This window comes from Chrysemys picta, chromosome 14, assembly GCF_011386835.1.
Source record: "Chrysemys picta bellii isolate R12L10 chromosome 14, ASM1138683v2, whole genome shotgun sequence".
Classification (NCBI taxonomy): Eukaryota; Metazoa; Chordata; order Testudines; family Emydidae; genus Chrysemys; species Chrysemys picta.
In genome coordinates, this window is record NC_088804.1 from 3,618,215 (window position 1) to 3,643,455 (window position 25,241).

Below are 25,241 nucleotides of genomic sequence, written 5' to 3' on the forward strand. Positions count from 1 at the left end.
CCAGCCAGGCAAAGCAAAGATTCGCCAAGCAGCTTGCTAACACCCCAGCCCCTTCAGGAACGCACATGCTGCTGCTTTTGCCTTCATAAATGTCCATCGGATGCCTCCAGGTGATATTTCCAGTTTCTGGTTTGGTTTACCTGATGGTGAGTGTCACTTCCTGGGTACTGGGATGCAAACACGGAGACGGCCGGCGCGCTGAACACAGTCAGACAATCGGCTGGACAATGTGTTACTCTTTCTCCATCCGATTAAATCTTCTATGAGGAATTTGCCCCCTACTTTAATGGGGAAGGAAAGGGGTTTTATGAATGCAATTGAGACAACCCTACAGTACCTGTATCACGGAACACCCCACTGTTAAGTGCTCAGTGCCTGGTTATGGCATGAGTGCTTGGAAGAGTCCCAGTGGTGCACTAGGGAATGTTGTTTATAGGTAGCTTTGGAATCCACTCTCAGACTGTCCTTCCCCTCCCTCTCCATGTCCTTGGGTCGTGTCAGCCTAAGGATAAGAAAGGAGACACATTTCCAGCACTCCGCATTACCCCGGAGCATGCTATAGATAAGTAGTATCCTTGGTGCCCAAGCCCACCCAGAGCTTATCTGAATAGGATTCTGGTGAGAGCCCGATCTAGTGAAGTACGTCGAGTTAGAGACCCCAGCACCAGACAGGCTCCAACCCAGCAGGTTGCTAGTGGCTGTGTCTACAGTCGGGTATTTTCTGTATTGGTCAAGTTGAGCCCATGATCCAGTGAGAAACGTTGGTGGAAGATCCTAGTGTGGACAAGGGGGAACGCATCGCTTTGCTGGCTCAACTCGCTGACCTCTGCTAGTGTGGGCCTCCGACACTGGGGACTTTCTGCACTGAACTGCCTCCCTGTAATTGTAATGAACTCGGACAAGAAATTCTTAATGAATGTCATGCACGTTGGGGGAAGCCTCTCCCCCCCCGAAAGTTTCTGCATGTCACTGAGTGGGCTCCAGGAGAAGGCGCGTTGTATGGATTATTCTACATTGAAAATAAAATGGGACTTGAAGGTTTTAAGCCTGTTTTTTGCTCAATGACGACAAGGGAATGGATCACGTCCTTCTCCGGGTTCTCAAGGTACTGAAGGCTGTTGGACCAGGGCTTCTTCTAGCACGGAATAGCAAAGCCAGCGTTGGGCAGCATTTCAGGTGTCCTTGAACAAACCATCCAGAACCGCAAGAGCTAGGGAGACATGGAGGCATCGCAGACCAAACAGAAAATCCTAAAATCCAAACAAACACTGAGGAAAATCTGGGGTTTGGTTTCTAGTGAAAAATGTTAAAAACCTGGCAAATGCTGCAGTTTGCTAAGCAGAACATTCCGGCTGTGACCAGCTGAGCCCCCGTGATACAGCTTATGAAGCACCCTGTATCAGCAGAACTGTGCGGAGCTGGGCTGTTATAAAGGAAACAATAGTGGCAGAAAGTGTATTTGTAGGAGCACATCCGTCATAACCGCCCCACCACCGTGTTTGAGTGGACTGGGAGTCAGGAGACCTGGATCTCACTCTTGACTCTGCCACATATTTGTTGGATGTCCTTGCAGAACTCTCATAACCCATTTGTGCCTCGGTTTCCCTATCTGTAACATGGAGACAGTTCTTACCTGCCTCTGTGAAGTGTTCTGGGAGCTGGGTGGGAGGCACTGCCCCATGGGAGTCAAGGTAGCGGAACTAGTCCTCGGCTAGAGCACTAACCTTTAGGTCTGCATGCAGGCACCTTGAACAGCTGTCAGGAAATGCTCCCTCCAGGTCACACAATGCCAGAAGCAATCCAGAGGGAGCAGTGGAAAGCCCCTGTGATATTTGAGTTGCGTGAGGGGGAGGGCAGAGAACACTGTTCCGCGCATCTAGAATACCCTGTTCCATTCTGAGCATCTCTGCTCCACAGGGGCATGGCCAAAACAGAGGAGAGTCAGGAAAAGGCAACAAAAATGAGTGCGCTAAAGGGAGTGGTGGAAACGCCATTGGTTGGAACATTGGGCTGGTTCTGAACACAGCACTGGAGAACAGGCTGAAGGGGACAGAGCTGTCATGGCACCAGGGGAAGCACTTGGATGTGACCAGATAGGTCTTTTCCATCCCCGATGTCCCTACACCACACAGGGGCACCTTCCCAGAGGGGTGTGGTGTATGGATCTGCTATGATGCTTACAGACTGGAGTAAATAACCCTCTTTCTCCCTTTTTCTCTCTTTGACATACAGGCAGCTTTGTCTGCTTCTCAATGCTGAAAACATCTTCCACTCCATGGCAGACATCCTGCTGCGGGAAGAGGACCTCAAGTTTGCCTCGACTATGGTCCACACTCTCAACACAATACTGCTGACTTCCTCCGAGCTCTTCCAACTGCGAAACCAGCTCAAGGACCTGAAGACCCCGGTATGTTGAACAGGAACACTTCCTCATTAAACAGGCTCTCCCCACCTCTTACCTCTCCGTGTGTACACGTGACCGAGGCTGTCACGTACCCAGGGCCCCTAGCGATCCTAGGGCAGAGTTGTCCCCTCAGGACATAGGCTGACATCTGACAGGTTTCTCTTGGAGTGAATTAAGGGACTTGGCTGAGGGGAAGGAGATGCCTAGCCTTTTTCTCTGGCCAATACATAACCTCCGAGCCCCTTTGCTTCTCCTGTCTGTCTCTCATACTTGCCTCTTGGTGCCCTAAACAGCAGCCCCAGCTTAAGACTTGATGGTAAGGAGCTGCTCAGTATTTTGCCTGGTGTCTGCCTTACATTCGTGTTCCCCACAGGGTACGGTCCAGGGGCTAGTGTTCAAGGAGGAAGAGAGCATCATGCCAGGGTTAGGATTTGGGTCTGATTCTTCACTTTACCATTGACAGTGTGGCCTTGGGAGTCCTCTAACCTGCTCCTGACTCAGTTGATTTACTCTTGGCTTGAGCTTTCCCTGGTAGATGTTGAGGCTTAACAGTTGTACGGTGCTTTGAAGTCATAAGAAGCGATACTGGGTCAGACCAAAGGTCCATCTACCCCAGTAGCCTGTCTTCTGACAGTGGCCAATGCCAGGTGCCCCAGAGGGAATGAACAGAACAGGCAATCATAGAATCATAGAATATCAGGGTTGGAAGGGACCTCAAGAGGTCATCTAGTCCAACCACCTGCTCAAAGCAGGACCAATCAAGTGATCTAGCCCCTGTCATCCATTCCCAGCTTCTGGCAGTTGGAGGTTTAGGGACACCCAGAGCATGGGGTTGCATCCATGACCATTTTAGCTAATAGCCACTGATGGACCTATTCTCCATGAACTTATCTAGTTCTTTTTTTAACTCATTCATGCTTTGGGCCTTCACAACCTCTCTTGGTAATGAGTTCCACAGGTTGACTGTGTTGTGGGAAGAAGTGCTTCCTTATGTTTGTATTAAACCTTCTGCGTATTAATTTCATTGGGTGACCTTTGGTTCTTGTGTTATTTACCCCTTTACATAACTTAGTCACTTTCTCCACGCCATTCATGATGTTATAGACCTCTATCCTATCCACCCTTAGTCATGTTTTCTAAGGTGAATGGTCCCAGTCTTCTTAATCTCTCCTCACATGGAAGCTGTTCCATACCCCTAATCATTTTTGCTGCTCTTTTCTGAATCTTTTCCAATTGTAATGTATCTTTTTCTAGATGGGGCGACCAGAACTGCGCGCGGTGTTCAAGGTGTGGGTGTACTAGTTTTATATAGTGGCATTATGATATTTTCTGTCTTCTTATCTATCCCTTTCCTAATGGTTTCTAACAGGCTGTTTGCTTTTCTGTCCTTCGTTGGAAGGGGCTATCTATGTGCAAAATGTGACCATTGTTCTTTGTTATTGCTGGAAGGAAGGATGGGTCCAAGAGCAGTGTGTGACTAGACCTGATTTATGTAGGGTCCGTATACACATTTCCTCTCCCATTGGAAGCCATAATCCTCAGTAATGTGACTAACTGTTGCCAAGAAAGATGCTGATATCTCAGGAAAAAAACAGTCACTTTAGTTTGGGACTGAGCAGTTAGGGGTAGTGTGTACCTGTCTTTGTACACTGCATCATGACGCCGGAAGAGAGAAGCAGGTTACTATGTCAAGGAATCCAGACTGAACATTGCAAGTTCCATTGAAATCCAGTTTTGGACCTTCCCCAGTCTCCTGTGATTGGAATCTCTATGTTCAGTCTCTCCCCAGAGGAGTGGTCCTTGCACACAACCTGTTCTGTATTCGGGTACTTCCTAGAGGCCTGAAACAAGATCAGGGCCCCATTGTGCTGGTGCTTTGCAGACACAGCAGTACCTGCCCCAAAGTGCTTAGGATCTAAATAGATGACAAAGGTGGGGAGAAATGGAGGTGCACTGAGACCAGCTGAGGTCCCATAGGAAGAATGGCAGAGCTCAATCGAATCTAGCTCTCCCAAGCTCCAGACCAGTGCCTGGCTGTGGGACCCCTCCCTCCCTAGGCTGGGTATTAAAATTTCCCTGAGTGCGCACGAATCCCCCAGTGGGAACTGGTGCCAGAGCCCTCTCTGCCAAGCTGGAATGTGAATGTTTTTCATTGCTGGAGGCAATTGTCAATGGTGGTGCCTGGGGAGGCTTGGAGGCAGTTCCAAGTTTTGCGGCCCCCACTTCTGAGGGAGTTTCTGGTGCACATTGCTGAGAAGAGAACAGACACTGTTGTGTAAGGTGATCCCATGGCACACGAGCCTTTCTGTCATGGGTCCCCCACAGCCACGGGTGCTCCCTAGCAGCTGACATCTGCCTCCCAGCTCCCAAAACAGGCACACGCTAGGAAGGGGACAGGTGATGGTGGTAGCATCACCCCATCACATTCTTCTCAAAGCCCCTCTGCTTCAGCTGTTCACCCCTGAGGAGTTTGCGGTGCTCCCTGGGTCCCAAAGCAGGTGCTGCTGCCTGGGGAAATGAAGGCCCTGGGAGGCAGGGTGCCGGGGTGAGCTCTCCGGATGGCAGTTCTGGGGACTGAAGGGTGGAGAGCCTCCCCCCTGCCAGCTGGAGACTCAACCCTGCACTGTCCCTGTGTCCAAGACCGCGCCCTAGCCTCAGCCTTGGCTCCAGAGGCGGTGGGGTCTGAGCAATAGCAAGGCCTGCCTGTGAGCGCGCTGAGCCTCTGCCCGTCGTGGAGGAAGCGTTAACGCAGCTGTAACGTTGCTCTCAAGGAGACAGTCGCCCTGTAGCTCCCTGGGAGCTGGCTGCCTGGGAAGCTGACATCATCAGCTGAATTCTTTTCTACACATCCTGTGTTTTCCCAAGACTGCCCTGATTTCTTCAGCGCTCCTGTTTTCTTGGTGTCTAAAGGGGCTGGCGCTAGCCTGACAGCTCTCCATTCAGAGCCCTCCCGCGCCTTCTTGTTGGCCATCGGTCAGGTGAACGCACCTCCGAGAGCTAGGTAAATAGCCAGCACCTGCAGGGGGCATCAGTTCTGGGGCCCTCGGTGTCACCCCTCCCCACGCCGAGGGCTGCAAACAGCACCGCTCCAGAGCTAGGTCTGAGGCTGGCATCCCCTGTTCCGTCCCGCTGCCAGGCTGGGGTGAGGCCTGTGTCCTGGCTCCCTGGCACTCAGTTCAGAGCTCTCCTTTGTAATCAGGCCTGTGTTGGTAGACAGCCTTCAGCCCCAGTCCCTCGGTGCGTCTTGCAGCTCGCCGCCCACACACAGGAGCGCAGCAGGCTCTGTTGGCAGCCACTGTGCTCCTGCCTTTCATGTCATTCAAGCTGTGTCAAGATAGTGCCGACCCCCGCCGTGCGCTCTGCTGCTCCGAGGGGTTCAGACGACTCCTCCGTGGGCCAGGGCAGAGAAGGAGCCGCAATAGGCAGCCTTCCCAAACCACTAACTACTAAGCAGGACTATTGGCTATTTCTGCAGAGGGAAACACCCAAAGAGATGTCGGCCCCTCCTGTCTCCCCCTTGCTGTGCCTGCGCTCCCCGGCCTCAGAGTTCTCCGGTTCCGCACACAATAGCGTCCACATGATGATACCAGAGTTAAGGGTCTGTCGGTTTCCTTCATGACCTCTTATTAGTCAGCTGGCTTGAAACTTGGCATGGAAGATCCCAGCCCAGGGGAGATTTCTTCCACTCCACCCCAATTTTGGATAATACTGGATAACTTGTGCATTGATATTTTACAATCGTAGAGCTCCCCTTACCCCGAAGAGCTTTCATATAATACAATTGAAATGCAGCCAGTGCTGGTGTGGAGGGCAGCAACCTAGTGCCACGATGCACAACAGTCTGCCAGCCACCCAGAGCAGACCCTGTGTTCTTATAACAGCTTTATGAGACCAGATTTCCAGCCTGCTCCACAAATGCTTGCATGAAAATGTATGAACAGCTGTGCATGAGTTTCTCCGGCTTTGACCACAGCTGTGCACAGTTATGGTAATTGCACATGCAAATAGCCAGGGAGCTGGAGATGGTCATTTGCATTTATAAATACCACAGCTTCATGCACTATTGCGCAACTTAGGAGTGTATTGGTATGTTCAGAAGTCTGGAAATCTAGCCCTTACTATTGTTCCAGGAGACCCACAGAATCCAGATTTGGATGGAGGCAGGGTTGAGTTGGCCCGGCTGAGCAGTGACCTTCTGGCTGCAGGCACTCTGTGTTTGGAACCTGAGGCCCTGCACACGACACCACCCCTTCATCCGTGGGTCTAACTCCCGCTTGCTTTCTTTTCCCCAGGAGAGTCGTAACCTGTTCTGCTGTCTCTACCGCTCCTGGTGCCACAACCCTGTGACGACTGTGTCCCTCTGCTTCCTCACCCAGAACTACAAACATGCTTACGACCTCATCCAGAAGTTGTATCCTTTTTGGTGCTGCTGGGGGTCTCCGAGGGAGTGGGCAGGGGGAGAGCAGGAGAGCAGCAGTGCAGCAGTGGTAACACTTTGTAGCCTAAACAGGGCAGCAGACCTGCCAAGCTGACTCTCCCTGGCTCACAAGGTCAGAGCTAAGCAGCCAGCCGTGCCTCTGTTTTCATAACAAACAGTGGTGGAGTTAAACAGCTGATTAAGGATGGTCCCTAACAAGGCCATTTGCCATCCCCTGGGCCGGGAAGGGGCCTTGGGATATTGTTTGCTGCTTTGTGTAAGGGAACTGCAGCAAGGACCTGAGTTCACTGCCTACACCCCCTCTTGCAAGAAGCCTAAATAATTCTGAAAAAGTCTGAAACTCTCTCTCTCTCTCTCTCCTCTGGTGTGGTACCAGCTGATGGGGCTTTTCAGACAAACGGAGCTGAAATACCGGGGCGTCTGCAAGTTGAGAGAGCAGCCTGTGGGATGAATTGGGTCAAAATTGCTCTGTGCTCATGACTAGGACAGCAGACAATTTTCTCCACCGTCTTCCTGCTGGGCCCGACTCGTGAAACCAGTTCTCTGTTCCACAGAGTGCAGAGAAAGCAGTGACCCAACACCCCAGCCCCTCCCCTTTGGGGAGGAAGGATGGGCCTGTGGCTAAGGGACCAGCCTGGGACTTTGGGCGTTCTGAGTTCAAGTTCTTGCTCTGCCACAGACTTCTTCGGATACCTTGTGCAAGTGTTTTTGTGCTGTTTGTTAGGCCTGAAGACGTTTGGGGAGGCTGAGGTGCTCATTTGGACAGTTTCTTTCCTCGATCATGCTGCTTCTGTGGAGATGGGGAGGGAGAACATGGAGGGCGTGGGGCGTCCTATTCTGCCCATCCTTAACGGGGGACCCACTCAGATCTGCGGGTCAGGGCTGGGGCTTGTTGGTGGGAGGCGGCATGGAGCAAGCTTGCCCTGTTGCCTAGGCATTGGCTGAAGAAGAGGCCTTCAGGGCCACTGGACCTGCATCTTTCAGAATCTCTTTGAGATGGTCAGTTTCCTGACAAGTCGTCTCCTGAGCGTGATGTGTGCACATCCCAACTACAGCCACTCTCTCCTTCATCCATCGGGCTGCCGTTGCAGCAGCCTTTGCCTAGCTCTCCCCGGGAAACAGGATGTGGCAATCAGGGTTGGGTCACAGCACGTCAGCGGTTTGCCTAGACGCGTCCAGCCAGGGAGCTCACCTGTTTGCCAAGACAGGTTGCTGCGAAGGATGCTGCTCGTGGGAGTTGTTCACACGTGCTTACACTTGAGCATCTCCTTTCATCCACCCTTTCACCTCTTCTGGCTGCCATTATTTTCCCCTCCCCACAGGTGAGCTGGGAGCTCCGAGGAGCAGCATTCTTGCCCTGCTCCATAATGGTTTTAAGCAGAGAGTTATATGATGTGGTTAGAAACTGCGTTTTCCTTCCTTCTCCACAGTGGAGTGAATGACCTGACTGGTGACAGACTGCAGCAAAGACGTTGCTTCTGGGCCAGCGGCTATGGTGCTCCCGTAATCTCACCCGTGAACAGGAAGCCAGCCTTCCACACTTCCCAGGGACCCTAACCTTTCTGGCTCACGTGGGACAGCGAATGGAGTTGCGGGTCTAGAGGAGTGAGCGCCCGCTCTGAGGGGCAGGCAGCACACACTACTTCCCTTGCTGCTCTAAGTGCAGCAGAAAGCACAAGCCCAAGCTCCTTCAGCCAGCAGGAGCTGGGAGCACAACGCTCAGACCCTGCAGAGAGAGGGAATGTAGGGCTGCCAACTTCCTAACTGCACAAAACCAAACACCCCTTCTCTGAGACCCCGCCCCCCACTCACTCCAGCCCCCTCCCTCCAGGCTCGCTCTCCCCCCTTCACTCACTTTCACTGGGCTGGGGCAGGGGTTGGGGTGCAGGGTCTGGGAGGGGGCTCAGGGCTGGGGGTTGGGGTGTGGGGTCTGTGAGGGAGTTAGGGTGCAGGAGGGGGCTCAGGGCTGGGGGTTGGGGTGCGGGGTCTGGGAGGGAGTTAGGGTGCAGGAGGAGGCTCAGGGCTGGGGGTTGGGGTGCGGGGTCTGGGAGGGAGTTAGGGCTGGGGGTTGGGGTGCGGGGTCTGGGAGGGAGTTAGGGTGCAGGAGGGGGCTGAGGGCTGGGGGTTGGGGTGTGGGGTCTGGAAGGGAGTTAGGGTGCGCAAAGGGGTTCCGACCTGGGGCAGGAGGTTCGGGGTGCAGGCTCCAGACGGGCGGCACTTACCTCAGGCGGCTCCCGGTTGGCGGTGCAGCGGGGCTAAGGCAGGCTCCCTGCCCTGGCTCAGCGTTGCTCCTGGCAGCAGCCTGCCTGTCCGGCCCCTAGGCGGAGGTGCAGTCAGGTGGCTCTGCGCAGTGCACACTGCCTGCAGGCCCCATTGGCCGCAGTTCCCAGCCTACAGGAGCTGCGAAGCTGGCGCTGGGGGAGGGGGCAGCATGCAGAGCTTCCTTGATTGCCCCTGCAGCCGCTTCCGGGGAGCTGTGCAGAGCCAGGGCAAGGAGCCTGCCTTAGCCTTGCTGCGCCGGTCGGTCCCCCACCAGCTCGACCCTCCCCTCATTACACAGGAGACCTCCCTTGCTGCGGGAGCGAGAGTAACGGCCCTGGAAGCGTTTCCTGGGCTGGGGCTGGATATTTTCTCCCTCTGGTTCGTTTCTGTGGGTGCAGAGAGAGGAAAGCGCCGCAGGGCTGAGTTACGGCCCAGCAAGGAGCGCAATGGCTGGGGAAGAGAAGGGTCCCCTCCTCCTGTATCATTTACACTGGCAGGCGCCCACTCCGTCGGGTCCGTTTCTGCAGCTGAGGCCACTGCCTCATGCAGCTCTCGGAGGGGTCACCCTGCTGTCCTTAAAGCCCCACCGAGCAATGGGGCCGTTCCCCTCTAACGGGGTACAAAGCTCAGCCCCGCGGCCGCCTGGGCAGGGTGAAGGCGAAGGCAGGAGTCTCCAGTCCCAGCCCCACACAGAGAGCAGCTGATGGCATTGTGCCAGCTCGCTGCTGTCACTGACCTTCCTCTCCCCTGCTCCTGATCCCAGATGCACCCTGGGATCCATGTGCCCCCCCAGCTGCTGCTATGACAGCTGGCTGGGGGCTCCTGCGCTGCGTTCCTAGTGCCGATGCTTGCAATGCTATTCATGTTACAGTAGCACCTATTGCCAGGGGTTGTATAGAATCACTGCCCAGAGTTTTCACACTCAGCAGTGGAGACCCCGACACGTGTCTGTCCTTAGAAACGCCCTGTGGAAGCTTGGGGGTCGGCCCATTTGTGTTACAACATGGGGGAGGGGTGGTCTCCCTCCATGCGGACGGAAAACGAGCGTTGGCCCGGTTGAATCTGAACCAGGGTTAATCCTGGCCATTCCTGCAGCAGACATGGGGCCTGTGGGCTCATGCTCTGTCTGCTGCTTTAGTTTAGTTTTCAGCACAAGTGTGATCCAGCTGTCGCCCTTCCTGTGAGATTCTCGGCTCGCCTCGGCCCCTGTTGCTAGTTAAGCCGAGTGTTTCTTCACTTGGTTCCTTGGTTTATTTGGCCGGCTCATCCAGAGCCTCAAAAATGCTTCCTTGTTTAGAAAGCCCTGGGCAGAGGCAGCCGCTGAGGGCTCTGCTGGCGGGACCCAGACCAGTTTTCTGTGGTTCTCCGGTAGTTCCATTGACATCACTGTTTATGTTGAGCATAATGATTATTTCCATGTGCCAGCAAAACATGAAACTCCCGAAGTACATTTCCCTAAGCACAGGCTTGATAGTGATCTAAGTGATCCCCTCTGCTGTGCACTAGAGTTCATCTTAGGAGATGGGAACGCTTTGGATTTGTGCCGCGAGAGCCCTGTGCCGGCTGCAAGGGGAGGCTGTCACAATGCTAATGGGAACACTCGCTTTCCTTATGGAGAGCTCCTTGTAGTGATCTCTGTGGCCCACATTTGATAAACCCACTGCTGGCTTGAAGGGCAGCCTGACTTTCTCCGGGCTTGGAGAGACTCTTGGTTTAAAGAGTTGACTCCAGGTCCCCTTGAATTCTAGGCCACCTCCTTGCAGCCTCCTTCAACCTCCTACTTTGAGCCACTGCCTAATCGTGCACCCTCCCCTCACTCTCATTTGTTGTGCAGCTTCCTGTAGGAGTCAGCTGTTTGCAGCTTGATGGTATGGGTGGATAGGTGGTGAACGGAGCAGTTCCATTGAAGTAGGAGCTGGGGGGGGGGTATTAGAGCAGAAACCAAAATAAGCCAGAAACCACAATCAATCAATCTCTCTCTCTCTCTCTCTCTCACACACACACACACACACACACACACACACACACACACACACACACACACACACACACACACACACTCTCTAATGTTTTACTGCCCATATTTAGAAAAGACTCGGTCACGTTTCCAGATCAGCACTTGCGTGCACCCAGCCAGGTAATTCTATGCACACACTGGTTGCTGGGCAGTGATTTCCCATCTGCAGATGCAGGTGTGAGAGGTACAGCTGGAAACCTGACTCTGATGTGCAGGGCAACCCCAGCAGATACGCAGTAATTGGTCGCATGGAAGAGAGAAGCAGGGGGTAATCTGCACTGCATCTGCACAACCCTATGTGCTACACATAAGTATCTGCCTCTTTGCTGGCTACTTAAACTGGGGTCAGCGGTGACCAAGGCTGCTCCTCTTTTATGGTGGAATTTCCTTAACAGACATGTCCAGCGGGGACCTGGAGGTCACAGTGGATTTCCTCACTGAGGTAGACAAGCTGGTGCAGCTCATTGAGTGTCCAATTTTCACGTGTAAGGATCATATGGAGCCCTTCCATAATCTGCTTTCTAGTAGCGGAGCGTGTGTACATGTGTGGGGGAAGGAGCGCCCGGTGCATGTACTGTCTGCATGCTCAGGCTCCCTGGGCATGTCCCCTCCCTGCTCCTTCATCACAAGTGGCAGCACTGCACAAATAAATAGAGCAGAAGTTATGAGACTTTTTGCTGTGAGCGGTGTGAGACCTCTAGTAGAACTGTCTATCAGAGACACGCTGGATCGCTGCAGCAGGGAGGGAGGGCGCTCCGAATGTAGGTTAACAGTACTAAGAGCGTTGGCACTGAACAAAGAGATGGAAAGAACAGAGGGAACCCATTCCAAATGAGCCTCTTAGATTCATGTGTGTGGCTTCTGCACGTAGTCTGTGTATATGTGATGCTGCTCAGGGCAGTGGCATGGGAAAGCTGATACCTGTCTCTGTGTGAAGATATATACATGGAGAGATGGAGAACATTATAGTGCGAAAACAACAAGGAGTCCGGTGGCACCTTAAAGACTAACAGATTTATTTGGGCATAAGCTTTCCTGGGTAAAAAACTACTACTTCAGATACATTATAGTGCAGTGGCAGCTCTGCTGTTGTGTTTGTCTAGTCTAAGTGCTCTAAAATCCACTTGCTGATGCAGGTAGTCTCGAAATTTGCTGTGCCTCATGGGAATGTGGGGTAAGATTAATGGTCCAAATTTGGGGTCATCTAAGCATGGGGTTCCTGGGATACAGCCCCCCCTGAAAACATCATGTTACAAAAATCACCTGTTTGTGTTTTGTGCACACCCAGGGCTCAGACTATGACTCTGATTATCCCCAAACTTATCTCAGCCACACAGGATTGAGTTTGGCTAGTGTACGGCACCCACTGCTCCTTGCGGGAGGAGGGCAGATTTACATTGAAACTATTCAGGGTTAAGTTAACGGACTCCAGGTTGGCATGTTAGTAGCTTGAGCTAAAGACAATGAAATGTTCACGCACAGCAAGTCTAGGGCTTGGTTAAGAGCCCAAGGATTTCCAGGTAGTATGTTGTCATGGGAAATGTGTGGCTCAAGAAGACGTGCTGTGGTCATTGACTCTCAGCTGGACCCATGTACGGTGGGTTTGAGCCCTACCTTTAGTAGCTTCCACAGAATGTAAGTTGTGTATGTTCCTTGCTGTCTGCCTGCTCCTTTGGGAAATTTTGCTCAGAGACCAAAATTTCTGGTTTAAGAGCGATATTTTAAGGGCTCTAAAATCCACATGCAGACTCTGATTGAGAAGTATTGTCGAGGAAATGAGCGTTAATAGAATAAAGGAAAGATACAACTCTAGGAACTGATCAATGGGACTGAGTGTGATCAGAGGAAAGCAAATAGCTGGTGTTCTTCGAGATGTGTTGCTCATGTCCATTCCATGTTAGGTGTGCGCACTCACCATGTGCACCGGTGCCGGAAGTTTTCCCCTCTGTGGTATCCATAGTGGACCAGCTCTGGTGCCTTCTGGAGTGACACGTATATGCCATGGAATAAGGAGCGCTGCTAGCTACCCCCAACCCTCAGCTCATTCTTGCCGGAAACTCAGACACTGGGGAAGGAGGACGGGTCATGGAATGGACATGAGCAACACATCCCGAAGCACACCGGTTATGGAAAAAGGTAACCGTCTTTTCCAGTCAGATGGACTGGCTCAGCCAGCAGATTTCTTTTGTCCCTCCTGTCTAAGAGACCCAGAGAGCAGAAGGCTGGTGAGTTACCCCAACTGCTTTCTGCAGCTCTTGGACCAACCTGACACTGCTTAACTTCCGAGTTGTGTTGTGATCTCAGCCCAAGGGGATGTGGCTGCAAGGCACAACAGGTAACAGCCTCACTGGACTGGGAAACCCCGGAAGTGATGGTAACAAAGGGATAAAGTTACTTGCTGCAGAAAACAGCTGTCACCGTGGATGCAGAGCGAGGGTTCAGCTTCCCAGAGCACCTATGCTGAAATTCAAGACTGGACCAAGGCACAGTATTACACGTCCCTGCTTGGGGCCTCAGCTGCTGGAGTCATGTGGTTACACTGGAATCTCAGCTTTCATTTTAAAACCAAGGAAGTTTATAGCCCTCGTGAGTGGGAAGAAAAGCTTGAAAATGTGACCTGAGTGTAACCAGTGCAGCAACGTCTGCCTGTGTCTGAGAGAGCCTGAAAGAATTGCTCAGAGAAGGATGAACTGTCCCATGCTTCTCAGTGGGGTGCCATCTCCAAGGCCCACTGCCCTGAGAGCAGCCCCACTAACCCCACCCCAGAAGAGGACTCCATATATGGCAGAAGAAGAGTGCAGCAGGCCTGCCCTTGTCTCCCCTCATCAGATACACTTGGCTGCTGAGGTGAGTGTGTGTGGGGGGGGTGCTCGGTACTGCTGCTAATGGGAAGGGTGCCCCGCTGCTGCTCCAGTAGTCGGTAAGGAGACCCCACGTGGCTACTGCTGAGTGAGGGGTGGGGCTGTAGCAGTGGCATGATGGGCTTTACTCCAGCCCTGCTCTAGAGATGATGATGATGTCCCACAGCATGTGCACATATGGTATCGCCAACCCCCAACATACACAGATCGGGAGTCAGGCCCCCAAAGATCATGAGATTGGCCTAAAATCATGACATATAAAAGCAGGTAATTTGGGCTTGGTCCTTCCTCTTCTGGTCCGAGCTGGTCGGGTGCACACGAGGCTCATGGTCAAGCTTTTCTCTGCAACCATGAGGCTAGAAACTTTTCTTTTAATTGAAAACTGAGTTTTGCATAATCACGACTCCAGGAGCTGGAACTTGGAGCGGAATCTCAGATACCACCTGAGTTGGCAACACTGCAGTGCTGGAGGTGGGACCACGTTCCTGACAGCAGCAGCTGCTCAGGAAGGGGAAAGGGACCAGAGAGCCTGTGTGGCAAACTTCAGTGGGCGACAGTGAATTGGGTGATGGGCAAGGGGCCTGTGCCAAGCTGCAGTTACTGATGCCCTGTGGGGCACAGGAGTCAAGCTGTGGGTGCCCTCTCCATGTCCTGGTGTTCGTGCCCCTGAAGTAGAGTGGCTGTGGGTTTGGAGGATCCCTGTCCCGATTCTGGGTGTTGGTGTCACATGATCCCAGTGCCATGTAGGAGACAGGCCCTCGACCATGTTAAATCTTGTGACACAACTTCACACAGCAACTGCAGATGGCAACTTGCCCGGGGCAACATCCATGCGGGGTGAGTGGGAGCCCCAGGCGTGGGCCTTCCCTGCTCTGGGCGCCCTGGCTTGGAACGCTCACCCGGCTGCTCTGCTCCGTCGCTCAAGCCGTGCCCCAGCATTAGCAGCCCTTTGATTTCAGCCGCTGTGCCATTGGCCCAGTTCCACCTAGATCAGTGGGACAGGTTAGCAGGATCTGCAGCGCGAGGGACATGTGACCTGTGACAGACCCTTTCCTTAGGCACTCAGAGCCGAGAGGTGGGACTGCCTGATGCTAGCTACCCTTGCGTTGCAAGATGGGAGAGAAGGAAACCTGTCCCAAAGTGCCTCGCTTACCCCTGGTGTCTTGGGCTGCACCTTACAAGGGTTGGTAGCGCTCAAGCAGTGCGTGCAGATTCATTGCACTGAGCTGTCGTGCACCGGGAGAGTGCCTTAAAGTGCGCTGGGCTGCAGGCCCTCCCACCACCTCACGGCTGGCACCGGGCTGGGTGCCCCGTTCTGTGGGTAGTGATTGCTTCATGCTGCTTCTCCTGCCCACTTCTCTCCTTGAGCAGCGAATGGAGTTGAACTTTAAGCTCCATTTCACATCCCTACTGTGACTAGTGGCTCGCGGTGCTGCCTGATGAGAGGGTGCAAATGTGGCGAAGTTGCTGGCGCTCCACAGCAACGTTTGGTGTACTTGGGACAGGGATGCTCTTTACCGGCTCCATTGAACAGCCCGGGTCGGGCGTCAGGGCTGAATACTCCCTTCAGGCCACATGCACACCATTGCGCCACCCAAGCCCTGGGCCCAGGACGTGAAATACAGATTTCTGTGCAGCTTCGCCTCCCCCATCCACGCTAAAACCCTAACGCACCTAGCACTTCCTGATCTGTCCCAGTCTCGGGTCGCCTTCAAGATGATCTGTCGGGGGCCCTGGGTCCATCTTCTCCTTTATCCCCTTCTCTCGCTGGCTTTGTTCCGAAATCTTGCTGCATCCCAGCCTGTTGCCATGGAAATCCCTGTAATGCTACAAGCCCAGGACTGCAGGGCTGGTATAGAGTGAGGAGGGGGAAGAGATGGTCTTGGCTGGTTAATTGAGATGGGAATGGGTTAAAGTAAAGGTGGAAGGACGGGCACTTCTGTAAGCCCTCCCCCTACAGTGAGGCTTGCTGAGCTCTGGGGGCACCAGGTGGCTGCCTGCCCCTGAGATGGGGAACCAGCTAACATCAGGTGGGATACAGGGAAATGCCTGGCCCTGGGCTGGGAAGGGAGGGACTCTCCAGCCCTCCCTCCCGTGGGTCTCTCCAAGAACTCGGAGGACCTGCATATGAGCACGGCGGAGAGCTGGCAGGGTTGGGCAGGCAGACATGGAAATGAGTGCCATGGCTCTGCCCCCTTTCCGGAGGGAGGCTCGTTGGCAGAGTAGGTGGGTGGGGAGAGGCGATTGGCAGGGATCTCAAAGCACTTTACAAAGGTGGGTCCGTGTCGTCATCCTCATTTTACCGATGGGGAAACAGGCCCAGAAGGGCGATTTGGCCAGTTCACCAGGGGAGCCAGGACTACTACTAGCATAGATCTGCTGTAGGGAGTGATGTGCAAGCAATACAGCGGGCAGCGGGTCTCCGCCTCGCAGGCACGCTGGGGAGTGAGGATTGCTCTTCAGATCCAACTCTCCTGCCTGGAGCTAGATCTGTAGGTCAGAGACAGGTTAGTGACCGGAAAACCAATCTGCATTGGCCACGGGTGGTGCTGGCAGGGCAGGGTTCGGCTCATGCCCAGGACCCCAGGTCTCAGTTGAACAATGACAAATACAGAGCTGCGACCAGTCCGACTCGCTTGTGTGTTAGTGTTGTTAAAATAGGTGCTACAATTCAAAGTGTGTTTTAGTGCGTATGGAATGATTGTAAATTGCTGCCTGCATTAATCTCACTTCTAGCATCCGTCTCCCATATTGCAAGGGAATATGTGGGCGTTTGCATCATAAGTCTCTGTGACTGTGTAGCTCACCAGACGGGGGAGAGCCACTAAGTAGTGTGACATGCTGGTCTCCAGTGGAAGGAGTTAACTCCTGCCCAGCGACACCCGAGGGACTAGTGCGGAACCTTAAAGAGGGCAAAAGACTTTGTTGTTTACTTTCCCCAGCCACTTGAAGATGGGAGGAATTCGCTTGCATGACTCATCAGTTGAGTTTGCAGCTCTGAGCAGAAAGGGGGAAGGGAATTAAAAACCCCTAACAAGGAGGAAAGGTATCTTTATGCTGCTTGGACTCTGGGGGACAAGGATTACCAGGCATAAGCAAAAGATCCCCAGTGCTTAGCCTGGGTCAGCCCTAAAAGACGGATAGCACTTCCTTAGTATAGAAGTATCTGTTTCATTTTGAAATTTAAGATTGGAACTCATTGGTGTGTGTGTTAGCCTGCTGTACCCTTGTCAATAACTCTGGTTTCTATTTCCTAGTTAAAACACCTTGAGTTAGTTTATTATCGTACTGACTACGAGTGTTGTCTTTGTGTGGGATCTCAGGTGCAATTAAGCTGGGGTATGTGGCGGGTCCTTTGGACCTGGGAGTAACCTGAATATTGCTGTGATCCTGGCATAAGGGGCCATCCGTGACAAAGGCGGGACCGGGGGGGGGGCTCTCTGTGGCCCTGTTGAGACTGTTATAGTGCCCGAGGAGTATGAACGTGACAATTGGTTGGTGAAATCGAAGGCTAGCGTGGGGTGGGGCCGCTGCCCAGGAGTCTGCCCGGAGGTGGGTACTCTGGCTCTCGAGCCATTGCAGCACAGCGGAGCACTCAGAATTGCTACTCTCATTCTCTTTATTGCTGGTTTCTTCTTCACTCTGCTGCTGCTCTGTCTGTGTCATGTAGCTTGTGCTGTGCAGTAACTAGGAAGGGCTGTGCCGTGTTCACAGCTGGCGAGGCTTTGGGTAGGCCTGGAGGTGTTTCTTTCATTCCTAAAGAGTCTCTGGTGATGGCACAGGCCACCTGGCCCGCTGCAGGATTTCTGCACTCCAACCGTTTCTTCTAATGCAGGTGGCGGTTGTAATCTCTGCAGGGGTTGCTTGATTTCTGCATGTGTGTGTCTGTTCCTCTTCAGCACCCACTCTGGGCAATTCACGGTGTCGTGTATCGGGGGTAGCCGTGTTAGTCTGTATCTACAAAAACAACAAGGAGTCTGGTGGCACCTTAAAGACTAACAGATTTATTTGGACATAAGCTTTCATGGGTAAAAACCTCACTTCTTCAGATACATAGAGTGAAAGTGTCGTGCTATTCAGAACAGCACTACTGCAAATGGCATCATGCAATTCCATGTCTGTGGTGTCACTGCCTCCAGATCAAATCAGACCTGCTCAGTGTACGAGAAAGATGGCTTTTCCTAATTGCTGGAGCTGCAATCTTGCCTGGAATCTGAGAATCAAGCTAAGTGCTTAGAGCTTGTCTACACATACAGTTATTCTGGAGCAGCTATTGCACCTTTAAATTCACAGCATATCTTAATCCAAATGAACTCTGGAGCATAGACAAGCCCTTAGTCTAGTGCCTCATCCATGGTTGCAAGCTTCCCTTCCTGTCACCTGTGCAACTGGAGGTGGGATTTGATCCTGTGGTTGGAATTAACTAAATTCTATTTTGACGCTCAACAAGGAATTGAATCCAGCTTCCTTCTCTTAGCTGTGTTGGCTCTTCAGGGCTAGAAGGTAGAAACCAGTGTGTTAACTCTGTTGTGAGATGACTAAACCATTCTAAACATGGAAGAATCCCATGCACTGCTACAGGCTGGGGACCGACTGGCTAGGCAGCAGTTCTGCAGAAAAGGACCTGGGGATTACAGTGGACGAGAAGCTGGATATGAGTCAGCAGTGTACCCTTGTTGCCAAGAAGGCCAGCAGAGGGGAACAAAAATGATTAGGGGGTTGAGGCACATGGCTTATGAAGAGAGGCTGAGGGAACTGGTCTTATTTAGTCTGCAGAAGAGAAGAGTGAGGGGGGATTTGATAGTTGAAGGCTGCTACCTGAAGGGGGGTTCCAAAGAGGATGGATCTAGACTGTTTTCAGTGGTACCAGATGACAGAATGAGGAGTAATGGTCTCAAGTTGCAGTGGGGGAGGTCTAGTTTGGATATTAGGAAACACTATTTCACTAGGAGGCTGGTGAAGCACTGGAATGGGTTACCTAGGGAGGTGGTGGAATCTCCATTCTTAGAGGTTTTTAAGGCCCGGCTTGACAAAGCCCTGGCTGGGATGATTTAGTTGGTGTTGGTCCTGCTTTGAGCAGGGGGTTGGACTAGATGACCTCCTGAGGTCTCTTCCAACCCTAGGTTTCAGAGTAGCAGCCGTGTTAGTCTGTATCCGCAAAAAGAACAGGAGTACTTGTGGCACCTTAAAGACTAACAAATGTATTTGAGCATAAGCTTTCGTGGGCTACAGCCCACTTCTTCGGATGCAACCCTAATCCAACCCTAATCGTTTATGATTCTGACTGAATACAGCAAGGAGTAGATCTGCGGAATAGAAAAGAGCTGCTTTGCAATGTAGAACTACATCTTAAACTGGATAATTTGTGAGCAACCTGTTTGCAGGTGGTGAAGGGATGTGCAGCAGGGGGAGGCCTAGAAAGGAAATGGTAATGGGAAACCATCCAATCAACTGACTCTGGTAGATTTTGCTTCCCAAAGCAAAAAGGAGAGGGGGTCTGTGAGCTGCAGCCCCGGTTCGTTGGCGGGTCTCATTCTGCGGGGGTTCCGTAGCAATCTCCTTCTGCCGTGGGGTGCTTTGTAAATGCAGTTTGTCTGAGAAGATGCAGCATTTTGCCCTGTTTTGAGCCTGCCTCTGGCGCAGGAATCCAGATTCAGGCTGTGCCTGAGAAATGCCATCACATCCCTGCAGAGACGCTGCAGCAGGAGCTGGGGACAGTGGTGGGCCTGCTGGTCAGGGGCAAAAGCAGTGGCTTAGAGGGGTGCCATTGTGCCAGCCCAGTGGCCTAGAAGGGAGCATCTCTTCCTGACTCAGACTGGGTGTGCTGCTGCTGGAAGCACAGATGCTTAGCGGAGGGGGAGGGGCACAAAGTTGCTGTGGCATTAGAGGTGCTGGAAGGGGACTCCTGGGTGTTGGAAGCAATGGTACATGAAAGCAGTGGGGTAGAGAATAACGGGACCTCGGGGGGTTGTGCTTGCCAGTCTCTCTGAAAGCAGATGAGTGCATGGCACCCAGGAGGTGCTTTCCTGGGCCAACTGGGAGAAGTTTGGGGTGGTTTGTAAAGAACGACCCAGATCTCTCTGCACCCACGCAGAGGGCTTGGTGCGGGGTCTGGCTGCCGGATGGAAGGATTGTTTTCACCTCCATTGATTGCCTGTCTGTTCTGGCCACAGATCTGCGCCTGCAGCTGCTGGACGTGAAGAATAACCCCTACCTGATCAAGGCTCTCTACGGGCTGCTGATGCTTCTGCCTCAGAGCAGTGCCTTCCAGCTCCTCTCCCACCGGCTGCAGTGCGTCCCCAACCCCGAGCTCCTGCAGACCACGTGAGTGACACCAGCTGGGGGAGTAACTCCTTCCCCTTTCGCTATGGCCCCGACAGTGTCACAGGGAGGCTGGGACTCCAGCCCTCTGCAGAGACTGCCCTGACCTAGGGGCCCTGGAAGTGCATGCCGTCCTCTTGCATTCCTGCCAGCAGTGTCTGTGGTATCCTCAGGGCACAGCCCACGTTGGTCCTAAACCTAGAGCTCCCGATACGATATGCGCCTGGCTCGGCAACATCCCTTATGAAGGTCCAATCCTGCAGGTGCTGAGCTGCCTCCACTCCTTCAGTGATGCAGCGTGGGCTGGGGCCCTTGCAGCCCGGTGCGGGGAGGTCGAAGGGCAATCCTGATGAGGAAGAATAGTGACATCGGGGACGGGGGGGCCTGAACTGTGCTCAGTTGTGGGGCGGTGACCAGTGCGCAGGACGTGGCTAATGGTATTTAGCTTGGCAGCTCTTATCCTTAATACAAAGCCGTGACCTGTAGGGACCGAAGGGCCTGAGACTTGGCTGCTTGCATCAAGATGGAGCAATGCATGCTGGGACCTCATGGGCTGCAGTGGGTAGTTGGAGAGAGACACGGGCATGTGAGAGCAGAGCGGGGGCTGCGACTCTCACCCTCCGGTAACATCACTGAGGTGCCTTCTGCAGCAGTCGAGGGCGGCAGAGCAGCCTGCGGGCACCGCGTACGTGTGGGGCTCTGGAGCGTTACGGCGTATGAGCCGTTTGGCAGCCCAGACCTGACCCCTTCTCCGTGCGAGCAGCAGCAGGGCCTTGCTCTGAGGCACCTGCCCGCAGCGCTGGGTGTCAGGCCTGAGGCTTCCTGCTGCACGCTGCCGCCTGCCCGTGCTCTGGGCGCGCTCCTGCCCTGCACTGAGCAGCGCTCGCTCGGCTTTTGTCTATATTTGGTAACCCTTGGAGGGCTGTGCCTCATCCACAGGCATTTGGCATCCGGGATGGAAAATTTCACTTGCAGGGTCGCCATGGAAACAAGCAGAGCCCTGGAGCAGATTTTCACTGAATGGAGACCGGCGCAGCTCCCCTCAGCTGCCCCAGCTTGTTAGGAACAGCCCCGGGGAGCCCACCCAGCACCGGGCGTCGTGGGGAGCCAGCGCGTCTCACACTCAGCCTCCTACCCTGGGAGCTGCTTCAGCCCTTTTCCCCCTAGCCGGCCACTGCAGCGCGCACACCAGTGCTAGCAGCCCTGCCGGGCACGGGCTAGTCTGGCCTTTGAGAGTCATTGATCGTCTCGCCAACAGTCACCTGCCTGGGATGTGTCTGCTGCTCTTGGCCCCTACGCTGCTGGGCAGCAGCACAGCCCCTCGGTGCACCTGATTCTGGTTACGCCAGAGCTCAGGCTACATGATCATAATGGCCCCTTCTGGCTTCAACTCTGCGGACTGGCTGGGACACTGCTTAGGGGGCAGGGACCTAGACATCAGCTGTGCAGACTGGGCCAGGAACCTTAGTAGTGCCCAGCCCGGCATGTCCATCTACTGTATACCGAGCCAGCTCTGCGTCCTGCTGCAGGCAGCGAGCTCTCCAGCCGGAGCGTGGACCCCTCCAGCTGGGCACACGGCGCAGCAAGGGGGGGCCGACCCAGGGACCTAGTGGCTGGGGCCCTCCATCTTGGAGCCAGAGATCAGGGCTTGCCTTGCTGCTTCGCTCTTCAGGCTGGCCCAGGCCGGCCAGGTTCTGATCCTTGCTGGACATCTGTCCATCATGGTATGAAATCTCTGGCGCAGAATGCAGCTAGGGCTGAGGGTGGCCGGTCAGGCAAGGCCTCCTGGGAGAGGGAAGCTGTGGCATGCCAGGGTCTTCAGCCTGTCCTGTTAATCCTTCGCTATCCTAAAATCGGTGCCAGGCATAAAATGTCCCAGTGTATGTGGCTCTCCTCTTCTCTTGGCGCTGATGAGGCGTCTCTTGGCTGTGGTGGGGAGGGCTCCTAGGGACATCTTCGCCCTGGCCCAGGTGAGCCCACCCCGTCTCCGTTCGGCTGGGCTGCCCCACTTGGCGGGGAAGTAGCTTTTTCAAAGTCCAGGCTAATGAGATGGGAGGGCTGCTCCTCAGCGGCGGCACATCCCTTCTGGAGACATTAAAGACGTATCCCTTCTCTGCAAAGCCATGGGGACAAGGTTCCAAGATGGGCCGAAAGCAGATCCTTGCCTTTTCCCTCGTCCCTCGTTATCCAGAGCCTCGCGCTCCCCGGCCTGTGTGCTCCGGAGCATTGGCCTCTGTTCTCAGCCAGGGTATTTTTTTGAGTGTGAGCAGTTATATTTGTGTGTGTGTGTTCGGGGGGGAGGGTTTTCCTCCCTTCGCCCCCGACTACGGGCTTTTGGAGCAATCAGAGCTGTCAGACAGACTGAGTATCTGATTAACTGTGACCTACATTCCATTAAACGTGGAAGCCCGCTCTCCTAACAGAGCAAGCTGCCCCTGCTTGGGAGAGCCAGCTGGGGCAGGGGGAAGCCGTGGGGGAAAGGGGTCAACCCACTGCCTGGACAGAGATGCCTGGCGGGTTTTCCATCTCCATCAAGGTGTCCCATCTCCTTTGTCTGCACTCCGTATACGGACTAGCTCTCTTCTTAAACGTCTCTCTGCAGAGAAGACTGTTGCATTTATCCCTAGATGTGAATTTCCCTGGGTTCCCCAGTCTGACCATCACTGAGCCTTGGGTTAATCTCTTAATCCAAGAGTGGGGGTCGGCACAGGAGAGTTGCACGTCCGTTCTAGCCTGTTACAGTTCTGCATCCATTGTGCTAGACACAACGTGAGAGGCCATCCCTGCCCCCACAGCTTTACAGTCTGAATAGACAAGACGAGGGGGCGGGACCTGAGGCACTGAGGTGTGCCTCTCTCTAGGTCACCCAGCAGGCCAGTGGCACATCTGGAATTAGAGCCCAGGATGGTCAATCCAGTGTCCTACCTATGAGCCCACGGTGCCTCTTGTGGTTCCTGAGGTTTCAACTACCACGCAGCAGTTGTCTTCAGAGAAACCCCCAACTCCAGAGAGAGATGGCAGAACCTTGCCTAACACAGACTGTTTGCAGCATTTAAAACAGCCGCAGCCTGGTGGCTTAGCATGCTGGCCATCCTGCTGTGGGGGGCCAGGTTCGCGAGGGACACAGTCCGTGTGAAAGGGAGCTGGGTGCTGTCACTCCCTGTAGGCTTTACATCTCCAAACTGCAGCACAACTGGCCATCCCGAACAAATGTACCATGGCCTCCAGCGCGTCCTTCCTCCCGTGGAGGGTCTCGCTGCTGGGGGGGATTCTGTGCCCCATTCCTCATCTCAGCCTGTCTGCTGAGGGGCCAGCGGTGACGGAAGTGGCCACCTGTCCCCTATGAACAAGACTAAGGCCATCGATCCTTCTTACATGAGCCTCCAAGGAGCTGGTAATGCACTCTGGTCACTAGCAACCAGAGGCCAAACCTCGTGGCAAAAGGCTCGTTGCAGGTGCCCTTGGCAATCCCTTCGCAGGCCTGGAGCAGCAGCGGTGGTGGTGCCGGGGTGCGGCGTGCCCGTTGGCATCTGCCTGCAGGACTCAGTGCCCGCCCAGATGACGCTTGTCTCAGGCTAGTGCTCTTTGCACTTTGGCTTCACGGACGCCCACAAGTAAATGCCACCAGCAGCCCAGTGCAGTGGAGTGGAGGTGACCAGCGCTCAGCCGGCATGGTGGGGCTGCGCTCTGCTGGGCTCTCGGCCTGTGACCCTCGCAGTGCTCCTCTGGCCTCTCTCTTTGCCTGGTGCTCTTCCCCTCAGCCTCTGAGCAGTGCAGGTGGAAAGCCAGGGGCAAGGAACTCCCCCAACCTCAAAGCATTTGCTTTACGGTCCTGCCCCATGGCAGTAACCCAAAGTGGGCACTATACTTGGCCAGTGGGACTGGGCTTGTGGGGATGCTGTACCTACCAAGGGAGTAGCAGGGGCCTGCTGCCCCACACTTCCCTGGTGAGTTCAGTGGAGCAAAGGGCTTGGCAGAACCTCATCCCCTGAGTTCGGTGAAGTAGTGGGGGGGTTGGGGGATCAGGAAGTGTTACTTCTCAGTGCGTGGCCTGCTCTGTTACGTCTCGTCCACACTGGACTGGGAGCAGAGCTAGCCAAGCCAGGTAGATCTATGGCTTTAGAGAAAATAAATAGTATGTTGTGGTCATAATAGGGACCCAGGTAATCACATGGTGTCAGCCCATGAGCCCTGCCTGCTCTGACAGCACAAGCACCAGGAGCCGGATCTTGGCCGCATGTTTCCCACCACTGTCCCGGCCCAGTGTAGACAGGACCTTGGGCAGACACGCTCGCCTTCAGCTGGCCAGCATGGCTTCCTTGGAACAAGGCGGCCAGGAGGGAGAATCAGCAGGGGCCCTAGGGACCTGTGAGATAAGAGCCATGGCAGGAGTTTCCCCAGGCACTGTATGGCACTTCCAGGCATAACATGGCCTAGGCCAGTCGCTTGGCTCAGCCTGCCTGGCTCTGGAGGGAGCGTCAGCCACTTGCTAAGCAGTAGCAGTGTCTGCTCCCGCCCCTCCCGGGGGCCCCCAATCAGTGCTGACCTCCCAGCAAACTGGCACCTTGCTCCTTGCCAGGGCAGCTGCTTGCCACCCCCTCGCCCAGCGGTTCTGTCTTCCCAGCCGCTGAGCGGAGATACCCACTGGCTGGAACAGGAACTCCAGCAGCATCTGATTCAGCAGGAGAAACTGGGCCATTCAGCGCTGTCTGTCTAAGCATTTCGGAGCTGTTCTCTGCTGCTCTGCAGCATGTAGTGGGTGTCTGAAGGGTTAAGCCTTCAGTGGGGGGTTGTTTTTTCTTCCCCTTCTAAGCTCCTCAAAGCTCAACAAACAGGCCCTGTCTGTTTCTGCCTCTCCTCCGTCAATCACCTTGTGTGTGTAGGTAGGGGTTGTTGATTTCCCAAATGTCAAGCTCTGTGGATTGGCCTCCCTCCCCC

At 54.1% G+C, this 25,241-nt stretch overlaps 1 protein-coding gene across 2 annotated transcripts in view; it reads left to right on the plus strand.

The window, feature by feature from the left end:
* Positions 1-25,241, plus strand: part of VAC14 (VAC14 component of PIKFYVE complex) — a 192,849-nt gene that overhangs the window by 162,346 nt on the left and 5,262 nt on the right. Inside the window, exons 15-18 of one of the 2 annotated variants that reach the window (XM_065567507.1) lie at positions 2,233-2,407; positions 6,697-6,815; positions 11,527-11,606; positions 20,156-20,306. In XM_065567507.1, the coding sequence (XP_065423579.1) occupies positions 2,233-2,407; positions 6,697-6,815; positions 11,527-11,606; positions 20,156-20,306 (525 nt within the window). The remainder of the gene's footprint in view (positions 1-2,232; positions 2,408-6,696; positions 6,816-11,526; positions 11,607-20,155; positions 20,307-25,241) is intronic. The other variant, XM_065567508.1, reaches the window with a different exon arrangement.